A 21,495-nucleotide genomic window follows, 5' to 3' on the forward strand; every position below is an offset into this window, starting at 1 on the left:
TTACGGCCATCGCTTTGACATATGGACTGATGTATTACAGAGCATATTTCAAACACTCATAACTTGCTATAGCAGCGACAAGATAGCGATCAAAAATGCATTCCTATGTTTAATAAAATGAGAAATAGAATTTTTATAATAAAAAATTTGCCTTCAGTTCTCCTTTAACTAAAATATTCATTTGATTAAAAACAAATGGGCCTTTTTAAAATAAACTTTTAATGAACATTTTACGACCTACCATTTGTTTTTCTTTTCTTTAGCTTTGGGCCATCTGTAAAATGATGAGCTCCAGTTTCTTGTTAAATCTATTTGTACAGTCAATCATGCAGCAGCTCTGTACTGTTTTAGGGCTGTTTGTGTTTTAGCGCCAGTAGCACTGTGTTACTTCTGCCTGCGGTGAAGTCACATGTATTCCCGCTGTTTAACAGTGTGCTCTTTGCTACCTAAACACAAGTACAGCGAGGAAAAACTAGGATTATGCAACCGTAATGTTTCAATTTTTTTTCATCGATTCGAAACGTCATAAACTTTGTATCGTATTGCGTGACGACAAATCACATCATAACATGTCTAATACTATACAGAGAAATGTAAAAGAGAAACACATTTTCAGCACTATATATAGTAAATGTTTTAATTTCACCTTGTGAAAGGGTTTCCAAGTACACTAGACATTTTGTAGTAGAGTGAGGTTGGGATTTGATTTAACTGTATGCTTTTCACCTTTCTTGATGGTTCCACCAGGCCCAGATGAAAAACGAGATTTAAAAAAAAAAAAGACTATAACGCTACGTTCACACTGCAAGGCTTAATGCTCAATTCCGATTTTTTTGTGAAATCCGATTTTTTTGTGAGGTCGTTCACATTAACAAATATATGCGACTTGTATGTGATCCTCAGTATGAACGAAAAGCGACCTAAAAGTGTTCCGCATGCGCATTGCAGGATACGACGACGTCACACGCAGTGAGCATGGCCAGTGTTTACGGAAGTAAAACCGCCCGGTTGCGGTATGACCCATCCAATCTAGCTTGAATAGCTGCTTCCCCCCAAATGGAAATCAGCTCCCTAACCTCTGCGTCCTTCCATTGAGAAGATTCAGAACCTTCACAACCCAAAGCGTCCCTTGCATTGATGTCATGCGCAGGGGCGCAGATACGTTTTTTGAACTGGGGGGGACAAAAAACTGGGGGGGACAAAGCTGCCAGCAAACCAACCCCGATATGCCTATCAAACTTGTTGTGGGTTACCATAGCAACCAAGCTTGAGCTCGCAACCTGTGCAGTCTGCGCAGCTCAACCAACCGAATATCAGTCTTTGTTTTGTTTTATGTGAATTGTTGCAACTATGTATGTACTGCTGTGCACCTCAATAAACCGAATGGTAATTAGTCTTTTGATTTTTCCGTGAGGTTTGCCTTATGCAAAGAAAGACAGCATAGACGTTTTTTACTCCCTATAAGTGGGGGGGGGGACCGAGCGAGGTGAATTTAAATCTGGGTGGGACGAGTCCCACCCTCTATCTGCTCCCGTGATTATGCGCCATGTTGTTGAAACTTTTTTTGAGAGACCCGCCGCCTACTTCAGCGCAGAATAGTGACGTTTGTGGCTTGTTGATGACGTGTAAGTTGGATGAATGCGACCTGGCGGTTCAGACTGAAGTCGCATATGAAAAGAGCGGATAGGAATCGGAATTAGGACCACATATCCAAACGGCCTGGGTCGGATTTGAAAAAATCGGATCTGTGTCGTTCATATTGTCAATAAAAGATCGGATACAGGTCACATATGGGCGAAAAGATCGGATTTGAGTCACTTCAGCCTGCAGTGTGAACGTAGCCTAAAACACTTTAACTAGTTGCTCTGGATAAGAACTTTACCTAAAAGCCTGTAATAAGATGTTTTGTGTTTGAACCAGGACGCTGCTTGGCTATCTGGAGGACGGGAACTTTGGCGTTGGATTTGACCAGTTCTGCCCTCACCTGCATTTCTACACTACCTACGTTGACAACTTTCAAACAGCAAAGAAGGTCCTTGCAGTAAGTTCAGCCAGACCTGTGTGTGTGTGTGTTTTGTTTGGAACCGAATCTTGGCTTCCTAAATGGGCTGCGTTCTATCCATTAGTTTCAACATCAGTGTGATTTTTTGGTTTTTGTTTGAAAGGTGGTCATCCATCGTGTAACTCTGCGGTCATGCTGCCTGTCTATATACCCGTACATCTCATAAATATGCATTTGTTATAGATCTCTATGTTAATATGCGAGATTGACAGTATATCATTCTTCAGCTCTAATTAGTCTGAACTTATTAAACCTTTGGATTGTAGCTCATCGATGACTATTTTTTTTTCTCCCATTGTGCAAAAGAAAAGCAAAATCACTGTTGGGGTCAGAAATTCAAAGATCGCCATTCAAAATGATTGATGTTTGGAGCGATTTAAAAAAAAAAAAAAATGTCACCACCTACCTGATTAAGGCTGGTGGATGACACCCTGTGCAAACAGATCTCTCTGAGGCAAAGCCCAGTGGTACCATTAAGTCCAACACTGCCGTCTCATTAGGCCTGACTTAAGTGGGCAGCCTCCGTCAATTGCACCCCCCCAAAAAAGTGCAATAGGGAATATCTCTCTCTCTCTCTCTCTCTCTCTTGCACACACGCTGCTAATTAGCTCCTCCTTCAGTATGGCACCTGTACCCCCGTGTATGGATGACTGATTCCTTGTTAAGCCAAATCAGGCAGCAGTTAAAGAATTATCACCACTCTATGCTAATGATAACTACCAGACAGGCACCTTTTCCAAACTGGACAGAATCAAATTAAAGTGCGATTCTCTAACATGTCTAAGGAAGAGAAATGTTCCAAATGTTTTCCTCACCTATCAGCCCGGAGCTGAGGCATCACTAACATCTGCTCTTATTTATCTGTGCGAAGCCTGGAGCTTTGCAGATATTAATGTCTTAATTAAGAGGAGGGATATGTCTGCGCCAAATTGACTGATTCCCATCGATTCGGGACAGAGTTGTGTGAGTTAGCATTGATTTCCCCCACCACGTCTACATGGCAGTAATTGCAGGAACACAGAGCAGCATGTTTGCCCTGACGTGTGACTCGCACACCGGCAGTCTGTCCCTTCAGATCACCACTGTGTCATTGACGTGGGGTGAGCTAATAAAGGATCCCCTACAGATACAAGGGGTAGAATTTATTTGTGCTTAATGCGTGATTAGCCTGTGGGATCCTGCTGTATGTTTGTTTTTAGATGTTTAAGTGGCATAATCAGCCTTTTCAGCAAATTCTCTCTGATCTGAAGAGAGAAAGATTAAAATCTGTTTTCCACACTTTTTTTTATTTTTAATTTTTTTTACTTTCAGCACAGAAGCGTACAATGCGGTCCAGAGTGAAATTAAGTGCAGACAAAACTAGCAGACTCTATCACTACGTTCAGACTGCGACCTGAAACGACCCATATCCGATTTGTTGTGAAATCCGATTTTTTTGTTAGGCCGTTCACATTACCAATTATATGAGACTTGTATGCGATCTCCAATATGAACGGAAAACGACCCCAAAGTGTCCCGCATGCGCAAATTGACACGTAATAAGCACATCTATGTAATACGTAAACAAAAAAAAGCGCACTCTTTATGTTTAATGATTTGTTTGTTTGTTTGTTTGTTTGTTTAATTATTTGGTTAGTGTTAAAGTGTGAGGTCTCGTGTGTGTTTTTGTTTCTGAACTGAAATGAAAACGTGTAGCCTGGTAACGAGGGTTGACTCCTAAATATGTCTCTAATTTCTATATAAGTGCACTACGTTACTAGGAAGTAATGGATTTTTAAACTCTAGAAAGTGCACTCGAGCTTCAGTAGGCAGTCATTTGGGATACGGCCGCTGTATTACCAAACTCTTAATTCAGGCTTAATAATTTGCACATATTTATTTCGTCATATTAATAAACTTTTTTTCTACATTTTTATAAATATTTATTTAGATTGTTTGTTTATAGCCAGCTGAATTCTGCAACTTCTCTCAGCGCTGGCTCAAGGTGCAGAAACACCAGTGCAGTTTGCGATGGAGATGAGGCGAGACCTGGCGATGTGGTTTTTGTGGCGGCGGCGGAACTCACACAATAATCTGATTAATGTGGGCAGCAGACTAATGAGACCGAAGGTGTCAAATTACTGGAAATTTCCAGAACAATCTTATAATCTTGTAATACAGGATGGTTTAAGTTATAAATCAGTTATAGAAACTGTTTTATTTAATCAGGCTAACAGATCAACATCCAGGTCCCTACCAAATCCACCATTAGCTTGATCAATTCTATAAAAGTCTATTTAAATTCAGAAAACTGTACAAATGTTGTTGTTTTCCACCAAAGAGGCGGGATTAGCCAACGCAGAATAGTGACGTTTGTCTCTTGTTGATGACGTGTAGGTCGCATGAATGCGACCTGTCCGGTCAGACTGCAGTCGCATGTGAAAATATCGGATATGCATCGGAATTAGGACCACATATCCAAGCGGCCTGGGTCGCATGTGAAAAAATCGGATCTGTGTCGTTCAGATTGTTAATAACAAATCGGATACAGGTCGCATATGGGCAAAATAATCGGATATGGGTCATTTCAGGGTGCAGTCTGAACGTAGTCTATGAGTAACCAGATTTGTTCTATATTAGACAAAATCCTGATTTAATTTTAAAATGCCACACTAAGGCCCAATCCCAATTCTAATTTCTACCCCTACCCCTCCCCCTTCCCCTCCGCCTTCCCCTTGGCCCTTCCCCTTGAAACTGAGCTACAAGGGATAGGGCTTGAAATTCAACCCTTACGTATTGGGATAGCCCTTCAACGATTGCATACGTCATCACGTACCTCCGTCAGCGTTTACGTTAGCAAAACGCGACCAAATGCGTCATTGGCTGCGACCAGCCGCTACAGTCAGAGCCAGAACCAGAAATCTCTGCTGGCAGGGTGTGATTTGTTAACTAACACCACTGAATGGGATATCTTTGGCGCTTCGTGCACCACATCCGACAGAATGAGGTGTCAGAACACTCATGTAAACAATAAAAGCGAGAATAACAGAACAAAACGTACGCAGTAAAGCAACCGAAAACAATACTCACTCCCAAAGCTTTTTAGCAGCAGCTTGGATTTCAGAAATCGCTGCTCATTCTCAGCTCGAAAGCGAATCAAGCGGCGTGTTTCCTCTGGATAACAACTTAAAACACGTAAATAATGGAGAAAATACATTTATGACAATCTTTCGCCGCGGGAACCGCCATCTTTCTGAAATCCGCATGAAATCTCGCTGAAATCCGCATAGCATTGTGGGAAATCACTCAAACCCCTTCGTTCGGAGTCAGCTCCAGGAAAATCTCCGTTTGGAGGGGTACAGAAGCCCTACCCCTTCCCCTACCCCTCCGCGTTAACTGGGATTGGGATACCCCTACCCCTTCACGTGAACGCGCAAAATGGAGGGGAAGGGCCAAGGGGTTGGTCCAAGGGGTGAAATGGGATTCGGCCTAAGACTTTTCCAGTTGAAGGCCGCACTGTGCTTTAAAGGAGATGCACAGAACCTTTATTTTAAAATGAATTTCTGAGTGGATAGTATGTCCATCCTTGACTCTTGTATGCTGCATAAATGGGAATTTAAAAAATATATAGTTTTGAGAGTTAAAATCGACCGCAAAGTTGGCGTTCGAGCTGCCCCGCTGAGCCAGCCAGCCCTGAGTGCGTGACGTCACAGCGGGAACCGGTTTTAAGGCCGAGGCCTTTGACAGCTATAAACCAAAGTCATATAAATAAAAATTTATGGTGAAAGTAAGAAATACCGTTACCGACTTGCTCAACTAAGACTGATTTGACTTCACTGATTGTGGGTTGACTCTCATTAAAACAGGATAGGTGTTATAACTTATGCAATGTACATGTATGCGTTTTCACTGATAAAACATAAAAGGCTAATTAAATAATCAGATAAACTGAGACAATCACATTCTGAAGCAAATTAAATAATCTTATACCGGTAACTTACACCCAATACAAGTTACATGTATTAATCTAAATGCTGGTAAACAACGAGTGTTTTGTATCCAAATGAGAGTCGCATCTTACCCGTCTGTGTTCTCGCTTCTTGAAGGCCGATCTTGTGGCCAATTGTTTTGAAACAATCTGACTTTCAGTTGTTCGTTCAGTTCTCCACTCATTCATTTCTTCCACGTAAGGATGAGATATTGCTGCTGAGGCAAGCATAACCAGTGGAGAAATCAGATGGCTGGTCCACTCATTCTCCATACTGAGTACTCCGCCATTACTGCTCGGCTCAGGCAATTACTAAAACCCGGGACGGGACATCACTGGTTTTAGCAACAACCGCAGGAAGGTCACTGCCCGAGCGATATGTCACGTCCTGTTCCATTCCGGGTTTTAGCAACAACCCTCGGCTCACACTCCGGGAGAACTGGTGCAACTGAACTTACTTTCCTTTTCTTGTAGTTTTCTTTTCCTTTAATTGTTGGTCCTGCACCCTCTTTTTCAATACAGGCTTATAGCCAACGCTCAACAGATCAGAGGTCTCGTACGAGTCTTCAGTAAAATGTGCAGAGCAGAGGAGAGACCACTTTGTAGGCGCCCAGTGTGCCCGTGAACTTCTCGCAAAACGCATCCAAATCTTTGCAGTTTGAACATTCTTGGGCCATGAATGCAACGTAAATCCACCTTCTGTCGTGTCGCTGCACCCGCTAGCAACACATCTACGTGGCATGGCGATAAATTAACTCAAAATAGAGGATCAAAGTTGCAGTCAGCTCTGTGTTTTAGTATAGCGGAAATGATGAGACCGATAGCCTTCCTGCGGCGACATCACAGATGTCAAGGTCATTCACTCAGACCGCTACCTATATAAATCATTTTAATCGTAAAAATTACTATATTAGATTTATTGTTAACGCTTAAAACTAGTCCTATGCCATTCTTGAGGTCTCAAGGCATTTATAAACAAAAAGTGAGGCCATGGTCCTGCGTATCTCCTTCAAATTATTACTAATAAGTCGTATGAATTTTGGTAAAGATGTATACATGTAGTTGGGTTTGATGTGGGGTTTTTTTTCCCCTACTTTTTGTAGTTTCATGCTTTGAATTGCACTTAGCATTTTCAGTCATCCCGTAACCCTATAAAACCACGTTTTTGTTTGACGTTTTGGCCAAAATTCTGGCTATAACATGTTATGAGAGATCAGCTTTAAGAAACCATATTCCATACGTACATTTCACGTATTTACTTTTTAATCTTGCCTCGGGTATCTTCCCGCAGAGATCACAGTGGGTAAGGAGCCAGTTCATCTAACATGCTGGTAAAAACAGCCCTTGCGGTCTAAGTGCGATTTCTTCACACAGTGACTGTCATGCGTTGATCAAACTGTTGAATGGCTGTGCGCTGTAGAGAAACAGACATTGGTTTAATCGGTTCAGTTTGTAATCGGAGACTAGCTGTCAAAATGGACATGATGTTCCTGCAGCACAGTAGGAGTGAAATCTTTTTTAAATGTAATTTTCTCCCTTTTCAGTTGTTCACCAGACTTTGAAATGCTATAATTTTGTGCATTTCAGTTCAGGAAGGTGTGCAGTTCTCAGAACTATATATAGTGGTGTTTGAGTCGGAGATCACACTGAAAATCTGGGATTCTCCCCAATTTAAAATGGGAAATAACCAGAGGGTTTTAGAATTGTGCAATATTTGAAACAAATGTTCAGTGTCTTGAAGATTCAGTGTTCTGATTGAATATTTAACATTCAATATTCTGCGCTGGCGGCACGGTGGTGTAGTGGTTAGCGCTGTCGCCTCACAGCAAGAAGGTCCTGGGTTCGAGCCCCGGGGCCGGCGAGGGCCTTTCTGTGCGGAGTTTGCATGTTCTCCCCGTGTCCGCGTGGGTTTCCTCCGGGTGCTCCGGTTTCCCCCACAGTCCAAAGACATGCAGGTTAGGTTAACTGGTGACTCTAAATTGACCGTAGGTGTGAATGTGAGTGTGAATGGTTGTCTGTGTCTATGTGTCAGCCCTGTGATGACCTGGCGACTTGTCCAGGGTGTACCCCGCCTTTCGCCCGTAGTCAGCTAGGATAGGCTCCAGCTTGCCTGCGACCCTGCAGAACAGGATAAAGCGGCTAGAGATAATGAGATTAGATGAGATATTCTGCGCTATTTCTAGGTCGCTATTTAAATGTACGTAAATTTGTAATATTGTCCGTGTTTTGTTTTTTACAAAGGTCAGTTTCCTCACGCCCCTTAATCTGTTCTTCTGAAGCACGTACTTTACACTACCGTTCAAAAGTTTGGGGTCACTTTGAAATGTCCTTATTTTTGAAAGAAAAGCACTGTTCTTTTCAATGAAGATCACTTTAAACTAATCAGAAATCCACTCTATACATTGCTAATGTGGTAAATGACTATTCTAGCTGCAAATGTCTGGTTTTTGGTGCAATATCAGCGATGCGGTGGAATTAACTTCAATAACAGCATGTTCCATAGTGTTTTTTTTTTTTAATTCCTTTTATGCTATAGCAGTTTGTCAAAGCTCACCATTTATTAAAGAATGACAATTTGTACTTTATCCGTTTACAGTTGCAGGTAACGCTATGGAACGTCCACAAGACAAGTTGGCTCCTGTTATTACCATTAAAGCTAGACGGCCTTGCGATTTCATAAAATCGGTGAAATTTACACTACCGTTCAAAAGTTTGGGGTCACTTTGAAATGTCCTTATTTTTGAAAGAAAAGCACTGTTCTTTTCAATGAAGATCACTTTAAACTAATCAGAAATCCACTCTATACATTGCTAATGTGGTAAATGACTATTCTAGCTGCAAATGTCTGGTTTTTGGTGCAATATCTCCATAGGTGTATAGAGGCCCATTTCCAGCAACTCTCACTCCAGTGTTCTAATGGTACAATGTGTTTGCTCATAGCCTCAGAAGGCTAATGGATGATTAGAAAACCCTTGTACAATCATGTTAGCACAGCTGAAAACAGTTGAGCTCTTTAGAGAAGCTATAAAACTGACCTTCCTTTGAGCAGATTGAGTTTCTGGAGCATCACATTTGTGGGGTCGATTAAATGCTCAAAATGGCCAGAAAAATGTCTTGACTATATTTTCTATTCATTTTACAACTTATGGTGGTAAATAAAAGTGTGACTTTTCATGGAAAACACAAAATTGTCTGGGTGACCCCAAACTTTTGAACGGTAGTGTATTCAGATGACACTCTGATTAGGTCTGATCAAAAATGGATCATAAGGTTTTGCACAAATTTGCAGAAACTGCACGGCGGTGTAGTGGTTAGCACCGTTGACTCACAGCAAGAAGGTTCTGGGTTCGAGCCCAGTGGCCGACGCGGGCCTTTCTGTGTGGAGTTTGCATGTTCTCCCCGTGTCTGCGTGGGTTTCCCAGGGCTCGACATTAACTTTTAAACACAATTTCCACTTGCCCCCCAATATAATCACTTGCTCCCTATTTTGCGAGTCCTACTTTATTTTATTTTATTTATTTATTTATTTATTTATTAGGAAAACTATAGAATGGTTGTGAATTGCAACATAAAATGATCACACATTTGAGTTGAAGTTTGGTTATTGGTTACTTTTTTACTTGTAATGGACAATAACAATTTTATCCAAAATAAAAAAAAATGATGTATAAATATTTTGCACAGGACTGTGTTCCTCTGGTAACAGAAACAAAGCTCCAGCTCTCTCTGCTCTTAATCTGTTCTGTTCTTTCAGGATTTATCGCGCATGTCGCTCCTTGTGGAGTTTTTTATGCCCGAGTTGTTTGAAACCAATCTGGGTTTTCTGAGCTGAAATAAGGAAGCGGCTTCACCTGTAAGAAAATCAAACACTTTCATGAAGGAGCGAACTCGAATGCGAGCAGAAAAAAATAAAGCGAGATTCTTAAGCAAACTCTTCCATCCTCACTTCCGACTTACTGTTTTTGTAAAATACATTTTAAATACAATCGTGAATTTCTCTGGAGTTTTCAGGCCGAGCTCCTCTCCTCGTATTCTTTAACCATTGATTTCCTCGTTGTTCTTGAAGCATTTGCTTCTCTTTAATGTTTTTCTTGATAGCGGGGAGACAGTAATGCCTTTTATCTATCTCTCTGTTTGAATAAGCAAAAACAGCGCAAAAATTAATCATATTGAAGACAGATTAAGCCTTGCTTGGATGAAAGACGGTGTCTGTCTGACCCCAGCTGTAATTATCACGTGATGCGCGACGTCATGCACAAGGGGTCTATAAACGGTACGCGTACCATACTACAACAGCGGGGGTATATAAAATAACTTGCAAAGCAGTAAATGAAACCCAGACTAAGAAAACAGCCAAGACATAATGGTGGATATATAGAGAGGGACGCTTTTAGGAACTGAAATAAAAGATCAAAAAGCCTCATTTTTGTGGTGCTAGTTCGTGATGTAATATATGCTCATTCCAACTTGCCTGGTAGGGCATGTCGGGGACATATCCCACTTGCCCGAATGCATGTTTCACTTGCCCCGGGCAATCGGGCAGTCCTTAATGTCAAGCCCTGTTTCCTCCGGGTGGTCCGATTTCCCCCACAGTCCAAAGACGTGGTTAGGTTAACATGGGGTGGCCTTTGGCTGAAGTGCCCTTGAGCGAGGCATCTAACCCCCAGTTGCTCCCTGGGTGCTGTTGGCATGGCTGCCCATTGCTCTGGGTATGTGTGCGCACGCTCATTGCTCGCATGTGTGCGTGTGTTCAGTGCTTCAGATGGGTTAAATGCAGAGAAGGATTTCACAAGTGTACGTGTGATGAATAAAGTTGTTGTTGTTAAACTTGAGTGCACACTGTCATTGGAGCAAAACGGAGACGTACCAAATCAAATAATTTGCATGAATTTCACTTTCACAGATTCTGCTTTTCCCTCAGGTTGTTGTCAATAAAATTTGTAATGAAAATAATTGTATTAAATTAGAAAAGAATGCAAAACGGAAGCATTTTCACTAGTGCTCCCAGACTTTACTATACCCCACTGTGTATGGTAGAACATGCCAGAACTTGACCTCATGAAGCGTTTTCCCAGACCACTACACACACGAACATGAAAACTACATGAACTTCTTCCACCAGCCCAAATAAGAGTTCACCTTCTACATGGCCGTCTTCATACCCGTGATTTAGTACGTCTCTGCTTCGGGGAGGATGACCCCAGCTGCCTCGGCCATAAAATCCAGTCAAGCAGCTGTTTATGGTCAACTCAGTGCTCGTTATACCACACTAGATGTGTGTTACTGAGAACGTAGTCAAATTCAGTGCTCATTTTAGTGAGGCGTAGAAACAAAAGGCAAGTTTAAATCAAGATCTGATGAGAAACTGAGGTTTAGTTTTGGGCGGCTGGCTGGTGGGCTTTCCTCCTGATGTCACCCTCTGTATAGATGCATATTTAATATTCAGAGCATGCTTGACATAGTTTAGCCAGCAGATGGTAAGTGATGGTCAAGTTACTACAGGGAGCTGAAATTTCTGTGGGGCATGCTGTTGTAGGAAAATGATCAGCGATGCGGTGGAATTAACTTCAATAACAGCATGTTCCATAGTTTTTTTTTTTTTTTTTTAATTCCTTTTATGCTATAGCGGTTTGTCAAAGCTCACCATTTATTAAAGAGTGACAATTTGTACTTTATCCGTTTACAGTTGCAGGTAACGCTATGGAACGTCCACAAGACAAGTTGGCTCCTGTTATTACCATTAAAGCTAGATGGCCTTGCGATTTCATAAAATCGGTGAAATTTACACTACTGTTCAAAAGTTTGGGGTCACTTTGAAATGTCCTTATTTTTGAAAGAAAAGCACTGTTCTTTTAAATGAAGATCACTTTAAACTAATCAGAAATCCACTTTATACATTGCTAATGTGCTAAATGACTATTCTAGCTGCAAATGTCTGGTTTTTGGTGCAATATCTCCATAGGTGTATAGAGGCCCATTTCCAGCAACTACAGTGGTGCTTGAAAGTTTGTGAACCCTTTAGAATTTTCTATATTTCTGCATAAATATGACCTAAAACATAATCAGATTTTCACACAAGTCCTAAAAGTAGATAAAGAGAACCCAGTTAAACAAATGAGACAAAAATAGAATACTTGGTCATTTATTTATTGAGGAAAATCATCCAGTGTTGCATATCTGTGAGTGGCAAAAGTATGTGAACCTCTAGGATTAGCAGTTACCGTAATTTGAAGGTGAAATTAAAGTCAGGTGTTTTCAATCAATGGGATGACAATGAGGAGTGAGTGGGCATCCTGTTTTATTTAAAGAACAGGGATCTATCAAAGTCTGATCTTCACAACACATGTTTGTGGAAGTGTATCATGGCATGAACAAAGGAGATTTCTGAGGACCTCAGAAAAAAGTGTTGTTGATGCTCATCAGGCTGAAAAAGGTTATAAGAGCATCTCTAAAGAGTTTGGACTCCACCAATCCACAGTCAGAGAGACTGTGTACAAATGGAGGAAATTCAAGACCATTGTTACCCTCCCTAGGAGTGGTAGACCAACAAAGATCACTTCAAGAACAAGGCGTGTAATAGTCGGTGAGGTCACAAAGGACCCCAGGGTAACTTCTAAGCAACTGAAGGCCTCTCTCACATTGGCTAATGTTAATGTTCATGAGTCCACCATCAGGAGAACACTGAACAACAATGGTGTGCATGGCAGGGTTGCAAGGAGAAAGCCACTGCTCCCCAAAAAGAACATTGCTGCTTGTCTGCTGTTTGCTAAAGATCACGTGGACAAGCCAGAAGGCTATTGGAAAAATGTTTTGTGGATGGATGAGACCAAAACAGAACTTTTTGGTTTAAATGAGAAGCGTTATGTTTGGAGAAAGGAAAACACTGCATTCCAGCATAAGAACCTTATCCCATCTGTGAAACATGGTGGTGGTACTATTATGGTTTGGGCCTGTTTTGCTGCATCTGGGCCAGGACGGCTTGCCATCATTGATGGAACAATGAATTCTGAATTATACCAGCGAATTCTAAAGGAAAATGTCAGGACATCTGTCCATGAACTGAATCTCAAGAGAAGGTGGGTCATGCAGCAAGACAACGACCCTAAGCACACAAGTCGTTCTACCAAAGAATGGTTAAAGAAGAATAAAGTTAATGTTTTGGAATGGCCAAGTCAAAGTCCTGACCTTAATCCAATCGAAATGTTGTGGAAGGACCTGAAGCGAGCAGTTCATGTGAGGAAACCCACCAACATCCCAGAGTTGAAGCTGTTCTGTACGGAGGAATGGGCTAAAATTCCTCCAAGCTGGTGTGCAGGACTGACCAACAGTTACCGGAAACGTTTAGTTGCAGTTATTGCTGCACAAGGGGCTCACACCAGATACTGAAAGCAAAGGTTCACATACTTTTGCCCCTCACAGATATGTAATATTGGCTCATTTTCCTCAATAAATAAATGACCAAGTATAATATTTTTGTCTCATTTATTTAATTGGGTTCTCTTTATCTACTTTTAGGACTTGTGTGAAAATCTGATGATGTTTTAGGTCATATTTATGCAGAAATATAGAAAATTCTAAAGGGTTCACAAACTTTCAAGCACCACTGTATCACTCCAGTGTTCTAAAGGTACAATGTGTTTGCTCATTGCCTCAGAAGGCTAATGGATGATTAGAAAACCCTTGTACAATCATGTTAGCACAGCTGAAAACAGTTTAGCTCTTTAGAGAAGCTATAAAACTGACCTTCCTTTGAGCAGATTGAGTTTCTGGAGCATCACATTTGTGGGGTCGATTAAATGCTCAAAATGGCCAGAAAAATGTCTTGACTATATTTTCTATTCATTTTACAACTTATGGTGGTAAATAAAAGTGTGACTTTTCATGGAAAACACAAAATTGTCTGGGTGACCCCAAACTTTTGAATGGTAGTGTAGTTCCCTCTGAAGTTTCGTCATTGTGATGTTTATTTCTGTAATATCTCACAAAAAAAACCAGGCCATTCTGTGGCTGGGAAGTTATTTAATTTGAGGAGATTCCCAAGCAAATAACGTGCATGAAATCGCTCGCTTCGCGCAGTCAGGCAGACCGAGGAAGTCCATGTGCGCATGCGCAGGTTTACCACCTCCTTCTTTTGGGTTTTACAGCAGCTGGCATCCACAGTGTCGCATTACTGTCATCTACACGTTTACCTTTGAGCGTGCACTGACAGTTCCATCATTCTGTCTCTAAACGAACATCTGATCACACCGAGGTGCTCGCTGAGCGCCGATATTTATTAGTTTGGTCCTGCATGTCCTTTCCTTCGCAACATAATGTCTTTTCTTCTCGCTTTCCGTTACTGTAGTCGGTCTTTCACGTTTCATTCGCACGCTCACGTCCTCCATTTTTCTCTCCTGTTTCAAATCCCACAATGCCTTGTGCGAACGGGAAAGCCCACCACATGATGTAGTATCTTGAATAGGGTCATGGTGAAGCAGGAAAAAAAATGGTGGCGAATTTAGGGCCACGTGGCCCCAAATTCATTAATTGTTCTATTTAAAAAATAATTTAAAAAACTAATAAAATTAGAAGTCTTTGATTCGAATTCAGTAGCTTTCGGTCCACTAAACAAAAATAACTGGGTGTCGGAGGAAATTTCTTTTTATAGCCTACACTTGAAAAATCTGAAAGGCAGTCTACTTGTAAAATGTAGCTTATGTTACCGAGCAACAGGAAAAGGTAAACTTCTCTGTCCTGACAAATTTTGCATGTTGGAAAACTTACAGGTTTACTTCTGGCTGTTACAAAGCTCTGAAACTGGAGACTCTTTCCAAAAAAAACCCAGTACATGATCAAAAATATCTTCTGACAGAAAACTTCATCATTGCACGCGTTTTTAAAATCCATTCATGTCAAGGGCCCGTTATGGATGGCACCATCTTCAGACCTGTTACAGGAAATGAATCAACACCTGATTGATCAGAATTGAAATGTTAAAAGTGCTGCTTGTATATTATATTTCAAGAGATATTCCACACATTTCTAATTTTTTTTTAATAATTATTATTGTTGTAAAGTGTCTGAGTTACCACTGACGTAAGAAATTAAATTGTTGTGATGTCTTGAAAGCTGTTGAATATACGGAAGAGCGATAGTTCCACTAAGAAATACATATATTTTTTTTAAATTTCTGAGAAAAAAAACTCAGAATTTTCGAGATTAAAGTCAGAAATTTCAAGAAACAATCTCAAAACTTTTGAGAAAAAAAGTAAAAATTTTCGAGAAAAAAGTTGAAATTTTTGAGAAAAAAAGTCGAAATTTTACAACAACAGAGTGCGAGTGTGTCTCAGCCAGAGCCATGGAAGTAAGAGTTCAGCCACTTCCATTGACCTTAAAGGAACAGTCCACCGTACTTCCATAATGAAATATGCTCTTATCTGAATTGAGACGAACTGCTCCGTACCTCTCCGAGCTTTGCGCGACCTCCCAGTCAGTCAGACGCAGTCAGACGCGCTGTCACTCCTGTTAGCAATGTAGCTAGGCTCAGTATGGCCAACGGTATTTTTTGGGGCTGTCGTTAGATGCGACCAAACTCTTCCGCGTTTTTCCTGTTTACATAGGTTTATATGACCAGTGATATGAAACAAGTTCAGTTACACAAATTGAAACGTGGCGATTTTCTACGCTGTGGAAAGTCCGCACTATAATGACGGGCGTGCTAACACCTTCTGCGCGCTTCGACAGCGCATTGATATCTGAGCTCCGTATCAATGCGCTGTCGAAGCGCGCAGAAGGTGTTAGTACGCCTGTCATTATAGTGCGGACTTTCCACAGCATAGAAAATCGCCACGTTTCAATTTGTGTAACTGAACTTGTTTCATATCACTGGTCATATAAACCTATGTAAACAGGAAAAATGCGGAAGAGTTTGGTCGCATCTAACGACAGCCCCAAAAAATACCGTTGGCCATACTGAGCCTAGCTACATTGCTAACAGGAGTGACAGCGCGTCTGACTGCGTCTGACTGACTGGGAGGTCGTGCAAAGCTCAGAGAGTTACGGAGCAGCTCGTCTCAATTCAGATAAGAGCATATTTCATTATGGAAGTACAGTGGGCTGTTCCTTTAATGGTCCATTTTTTACACAGCAATGGCGGCTCATGGAGCCTTTGACACATAGATTGCCATTGACATAGTTCCACTAGTTCCAGGAAGTGGCCGTAGAACACAGAAAGTGCGGTAAAGGTAAATGTAATTTGTTTCTACTTAATCTTTGCTTGTTATGTAGTGGTTCGGTGTTGGTCTCTAGCAAACAGAAAGCTGCTGCCTAGAAGTATTTGAATCTACGTGAATCACATCACCAACCGACTTCCTGTACCCCGGTTGTCACAACTCTGAATTCCATGGCTCTCGTCTCAGCCATTCATGTCTACCGGCCGCGAGTGAGTGTCACTTCCGTATGGAAGCCCGCCTTCTACAGATTTCTGACTTTTTTTTTTTTTCTCGAAAATTTTGACTTTATTTCTCAAATTTTGACTTTTCTCTCGAAAGTTCTGACTTTTTTTTCTCGAAAATATCGACTTTTTTCTCGAAACTTTTGACTTTTTTCCTCGAAAACTTTGACTTTAATCTCAAAAATTCTGATTTTTTTTTTCTCAGAGGTTTCCAAATAAAATATAAAACCTTGGCCCTATTGCTCTGCCGTAGTTGAATATTTTCCTTTTTTTTTTTTGGGTAGGTGCAGCTGAAGAAAAACAAAGCATTTAGACGATTTAAGAAGCTTCAGGAGGCCAGACCCCAGTTCCACAAGCTGAAACTTGAAGACCTGCTTCCTCTTCCACTGGAGCGCATTCAGCAGTAAGGGACCCTATATAACGCACTCACACACAAACAAACAGCAAGTGAGTAAGTATTATTTATGCTGTGTTCACACTTATACCGGTACGAAAGTGGTATAACTGTATCGATACAAAGTATACCGGTACAGTTGAGTGCATCTGTCCACGCTAGCGAGAAATGTTTGTGGTTTTCTTTTACGGTAGTTGGAATGCGCGTGCGCGAAATGTTTCCGTGGTTCCCGAGTAACTTGCTTCCGAGAATATATGGCGGATGAAACAACGTGTGTGTGCTTTTTGTTGTCAACGTACAGTCTGTATTTCTGGTGGTCATTTATTCAGTCGAATCGTATAAAACGCGCGAGGCAGTTGAGAAAGAAACAAAGAAAACGAATCTCCGTTCTTCACTATTTTATTCAGCGAAGACATCGATTGAGGTGTGTGACTTTGCGCATTATATTTGTATCGATACAGAACCGCTTCATCTGTCCACACTACGCGAAGCGCTACAGTACCGATACTGTACCGGTATGAAACCCAGTGTTGTGCAAGTTCACACTTTTTTTGAACTAGTTCAAGTTCAGTTCAAACATGTTAAAAGTGAACTGTTCACGTTCATAGTTCACAGTTTTAATTCTGAACTAGTTCAAAGTTCAGTTCATTTTACTTTCAGGTGGGATATGAAAATAAAGACTAAAATCATATGCTACATTCTAGCTCAAAACTACTCACATATTATAGATATTATATTCTATCACACAAAATGGAAGTTATTGTACATACTATATATGGAAAAAAGGACAAAATATTTTGATTTCTTCACTGACTCAACCACTGCTACCAAAACGTTACACGTGACTTCAAACAAATGCTTTCAGTTTCAACTAACAGTAACTTCTAATAAACGACAACTAGACTTCCTCATAAATGTGTGTGTTTCTAAAAAGATGACTGCCAATATGTATATACACTGAAGGAGTGCTATTTTAAGATCCATATCAACAGCATTGACCATATCAACCATATTGATCAGACAGAGGGATGCATGCTCAAGGGCTTTTTATTTCTCAAAATACAAAACAGGAAAACTTCAGATAGCCTCATTCTTCAGTACACATCTGTGTATGCACACAACAGTCAAATTTCTAAAATTATTTGGCATTGTACTCATCTGTGTTCTCCGTGCCGCTACTTGAACTTTCACTGGCCATGTTGCTGTGAGTGTGCGCCGGCTGTGGCGTGCGCGCTGTCTACTGCCTGTAGCTAGGGAACGCTGGGTTACGCCTACTCTGCTCTGCTGCATCATGGGTAACGTAGTATGGAGCCAAATCATAGAGCCATCCACTATCTCCGGCTTCACACTACGTTATCCATGATGCATTGCACACACGCGGCACCTCAGGGCAGTGAGTGACAACAACATCAGACTGACAGTGAAGTAGTAGAACGTAAAATATCTTGCAAGTAGACGTGCCACTCGATTCATCAGGTTTCATGTTTCGTTCATCTTCATGTTTGTCGTTCATGTCGCATAATTTGAACGAATTCACGTTCAAGTTCTTTCATTACAAAGTTGTTGCGTTCAGTTCAAAGTTCATGGAAAAATGAGCGTGTTCAGTGAACGCGTTCATGCACAACACTGATGAAACCCATACAGTACATTTGTGGGTTTCGTACCAATACAGTTATACCGCTACAGTACCGGTATAGTTGCTAGTGTGGACAGGTGTTGCGGTACGAAAGTAGTTTCGTATCGGTACAAAATCCCTAGTGTGGACAGGGTATATGACTTTAGAGCTACCCAAAAGTGCATAACACACACGTCCCTTCTGGTGAGAAACACTTTGGTTCTGTTGAATGTTGTTGTCCCCCCCCAGGCTCTTGAAGTATTGACTAAGATTGGCTCAGAAAGTTTTGACTCATCAGATGTCAGAGTAACTCAGGCATTGAATTCCATATTACGTGCAAATGAAATGAATTGTTCGCCAGCACAGTGCATTTTAAACCATCTGCTTTTGCAGAGAGATTACGGCCGTTCGACAGCTCCTACAAGATGGCAACATAGATATGTAGTCATTTTCTGAAACGAACGTAATGCATTTTGGTTATGCATCAGTGTCTCCTGACACTGGCCAGTCTGCTTCCTTTGATGTGACAAAAGTCTTCTCGTTGGTTGTCAAATCACTCAACGCTCTCTTTCCTACATCTGACTGCGTCCGTACGGGAGGAGGGGGGGAATTGTTGGGACTCACTTGTAGCCGTGCAGAAAAGCTGTCACCACCAGGTTACGCTTTCCATGCTTGAGTTGTCCCTTTTTCTGTTTGGTTGCTTTGGTGGAGTCACCGCAAACACGCACCACGCACAAAGGAAAGGCTTTTGATGACGGACGTAATTATCATTTGATGTCGTGCTCGCGCCAGCCTCTAGACTGTCCACGAACTGTCAAAATCGCCTTTGTGAAGCAGCCGATTTTGTTGGATGTAATTTCATGCGGTCACGGTCTCAGCTGTTAATTAGTGTAACAGGGTGCGAAATGGGCTGAAACATGCTTAAGAGCCAGTGAAAATGATGTGACATTGCTTTATCAAGCTGCTCAAGTCGATCTTAATTAGGCTTTCATGTCACTCCGACTTTGTAAATATAGTTTCGAAACGTGAAAGAAGCAGACACGATGTCAGCGTTGCAATGGAGATAATTATACCTTAAATTTCTTCCACTTGTGTAACAGTGTGGTTTTTTTTTCCCCCCCTGCCTTATATAATGCTATATGAGCAGTTTTTTTTTCTTTTCTGACACCTCCATCTGCTGTAGCGAAGTGCGCCTATATAGAAAAATAGAAATTCTGTTCTCAAAGCTTGGAATTTTCAATAGATTTAGTTTTGCATCTGACGACAGAAAATTGAGCTATACGAGTATTTTCTTGTATAGTGAACTTAATCCCTTGCTAGTAAAAGATCCTCTAATTTCCTGCCAAAGTATGACGTCCTAGTTTAAAAGTGCTACTTTATTAGTCCCTGAACACCATTTTTTTGATGACACACACAGACAGAATTCAGGAAATGGACCCTTGGTGGTTTTCAGTGGCTGCTGAAGATAAGCAAGAGGCAAAACTGTTGCGTGTGCACACTATTCTTCCTGTTTCTATTCACAGCCTGATCTCTATTTTTCTATCCTCCCTTCATCTACTTCCTTCTGTCATGTAACCAGGACCCATAACACAGGCAAGATCTTTGGCAAGTGTTCGAAATGAAAAGGCTCGTAAAGGAACGGAATTAGAGAACGAATGTCAGCCATTCAGCTGTGAAATTGTTAACCCTTCCCCTTATTTTGTCGCACTGAGCAGGCCACGCCGTCTCAGCTGCATCACTTTTACATGAACAGATGTGGGGAAAAATAACAGATGACGCCATTTCCTAATGGAGTTGAACACCATTCTGTTGCAGCTTAGATGTAGACTCCTGTTACATTCATTCCAGCCTGTGTGAAATATAATGCTTACGACCCGTAAGCAAGGTTTTTTACCGAGTTTTCCATTTAAACTTGAAAGAAAGCGTGATTTTGAATTCCTTTTTAAGGTGAAAGCATTTGTTCGCTTTTTAACCCGAGGTTACATTATGCATTAGTGTTTTTCTGTCGAGACGCCAGTTTGCTTTGACCCTCTACACAAAAAAAGTCCTTGAAATGAAATGCGTACATCGGTTTCATGCGGGGGGACATGGACAGCATAATGTCTCTAAAAATTGAAACCCAGACAGGTCTAGCGTGCGGAAGCCGCGAGAGGCCCTTCATATAATCCTTTTTTTTTTTTATTCACCTTGTTATCCCGAGATAACAACATAATTAATTCAGGATCTCGAGAAAACAACACAACTAATTCGAGATCTCGAGAAAACAAAACAATTATTTCATGATCTCGAGTAAACAGCTGAGAAATGGTTCATTCAGGTGCGCCAAGAGACTTGTGATATGCTGACTTTGGGGCTGTTTCTCATTCTGTATAGACGCAACTTTGGTCATTAGAATGTCTGGAATAATCGATCACCTAATAAGGCAATGTTTTGATCAGGGGTTGACACGGAGAGATTGCATTAAGTCTTTTAATAAGGGATAATTTCAAAATTATCCCTTGTCCTCTATCATCCGGGTGATGTTCTCCTCTGGGACCCCCCTGTCTTTCAAGGCATCGTAAAAAGCCATTTCTGCTCTGTTACATGTCCGCCAATTTCTAAGTCTTCGTTGTCTAAAGGCCTCTGCATGCTCTTGCGACAAGGCTTTCGCAGATAGCTTTTCGCAGACAGTTGTAATTTATCGTTGAGCAGGGAGTAATAGGCGTGCACGATGTTATTCACCGCCACAACGCAAGGGGGCGCGAAGTCGCGAAATCGCTAGGAGTAGTTGGTGGGTGTGGTTAGTGGAGTGTTTATCCTCCGGAGATGGAGATAATGACTAGAACTGGAGTCGTATAGATGTACGTACTTCCTCACTTCCTCGATCAACCGCTCTTCGTGCTGCTCCATCTTCGCTCGTTTTTAAAAATGGCGGTCGTGAAAACAAACCAAACCGGGAAAGTAGGGAAGCGGAAGTGCGTGTACAGCGGATGTAGAGTGGACCAATCGGAGCCCTCTTGTCTGCGACGCTGTCTGCGGTGGTCAC

At 41.4% G+C, this 21,495-nt stretch overlaps 1 protein-coding gene across 4 annotated transcripts in view; it reads left to right on the top strand.

The window, feature by feature from the left end:
- The window catches only part of arhgef39 (Rho guanine nucleotide exchange factor (GEF) 39), a 129,778-nt gene that overhangs the window by 45,657 nt on the left and 62,626 nt on the right, over positions 1-21,495 (top strand). For all 4 annotated transcript variants that reach the window (XM_060903286.1, XM_060903285.1, XM_060903288.1 and 1 more), the window contains 2 exons: positions 1,921-2,041; positions 16,746-16,864. In XM_060903286.1, the coding sequence (XP_060759269.1) occupies positions 1,921-2,041; positions 16,746-16,864 (240 nt within the window). The remainder of the gene's footprint in view (positions 1-1,920; positions 2,042-16,745; positions 16,865-21,495) is intronic.

The sequence above is a fragment of the Neoarius graeffei genome, chromosome 21, assembly GCF_027579695.1.
Source record: "Neoarius graeffei isolate fNeoGra1 chromosome 21, fNeoGra1.pri, whole genome shotgun sequence".
In the NCBI taxonomy this organism is placed as follows: domain Eukaryota; kingdom Metazoa; phylum Chordata; class Actinopteri; order Siluriformes; family Ariidae; genus Neoarius; species Neoarius graeffei.